The sequence below is a fragment of a genome (assembly GCF_019968955.1).
Source record: "MAG: Porospora cf. gigantea A chromosome Unknown PgA_NODE_11965_length_1092_cov_7780.59, whole genome shotgun sequence".
Taxonomy (NCBI): domain Eukaryota; phylum Apicomplexa; class Conoidasida; order Eugregarinorida; family Porosporidae; genus Porospora; species Porospora cf. gigantea A.
This window is the reverse complement of record NW_027151322.1, coordinates 1-1,092: the sequence shown is the minus strand read 5'-3', so window position 1 is coordinate 1,092 and position 1,092 is coordinate 1. Positions and strand designations below refer to the sequence as shown.

At 55.7% G+C, this 1,092-nt stretch overlaps 1 protein-coding gene across 2 annotated transcripts; it reads left to right on the top strand.

The window, feature by feature from the left end:
- Positions 1-188: 188 nt before the first annotated feature.
- KVP18_004276 (uncharacterized protein) lies at positions 189-1,092 on the top strand (the record flags this gene model as incomplete). 2 transcript variants are annotated; one of them, XM_067956752.1, is made up of 2 exons in its annotated part: positions 189-834; positions 886-1,092. In XM_067956752.1, coding segments are annotated over 2 exons (853 nt in total), but the record flags the coding sequence as incomplete, so codon positions are not given. The 2 variants fall into 2 exon arrangements, with proteins under 2 accessions (XP_067813468.1, XP_067813467.1); XM_067956751.1 differs by having other exon boundaries at positions 270-1,064.

Below are 1,092 nucleotides of genomic sequence, written 5' to 3'. Positions count from 1 at the left end.
CCCAGAGACGTCGACAGAAAAGGGTCAACGAAGGGAAAAGGGTAAGGGAACCGAATCAGGTTGGGTCGGTGACGGAGGAAGACGACGTCAACTCCGAGGAGGAGGAGATTATGGAGCGTGTCTTGGCTGCCTTCGAGAAGAATGCAGAGGAGGCTGAGGCCTCCAATTGACTACTTGACCCTAGGATTATGGTGCCCGTCCAGATAAATGGACGGACGGTGGAGGCGATGATTGACACGGGAGCGATCCCGACGGTGTGTACCCGAGCAATGGCGAGGGAGCTGGGCCTGGTGGCCAGCGGTAAGACAACAAAGTTGGTGGGTGTGGGACGGACCACAGCCCACCTAAGCGAGCCGGTACTCCTGTGCGTGGCCGATACTACTGTTCGGACGCAAGTTCGGATTGTAGAAACCTTTCCTGTACCTCTGGTATTGGGAATGAGAGACCTTAGGGGATTAGGACGGGTGGACAATAAGCCCGCCGAGTCTGTGGTTTCGGAGGTTCTGACAGTGGACCCCAAACCGGGAACTTTTGATGTAGCTTCTGGTGTGGAGGAAGGATTAAGTGACTCTGTACTATTGAGTAAGGGACTGAAGGAGCTGTCTGGGAAGTTCGGTAAGGACGTTACGGAGAGCTTTAAGAGAGAAGTGTTGAGTCTGTTTGAGGAGTACTCTGATACGTGGGTGCGGCCCCGCTCTGGACGGTACAAGGGGCCTCCCGCTCGGATAGAGGTCATCGGAAACCCCGTCAGAGGGCGGGTCAGACCACTCAACCCAGAGATGAAAGAGGTCGTGACGGAGCACATTGAGTCCCAATTGCGGCAAGGGGTTCTACGTAAGAGTAAGAGCCCTTGGGGTTCTCCGCTACACGTTGTGCGTAAGTCAGAGTCAGAGTGGAGAGTCGTGGTCGACTTCAGAGCAGTGAATAAGAGGATCAAGGCCGACGCCTACCCGCTCCCCTCACTGTGGGGAAACATTCAGGACGCTGCTGGTCACCGATACTACGTGGCTCTGGATCTGACGTGGGGGTTTTGGAACCTCCCACTCTCTGAGGACTCTAAGGAGGTCACTGCCATCCTGACGCATCTGGGAC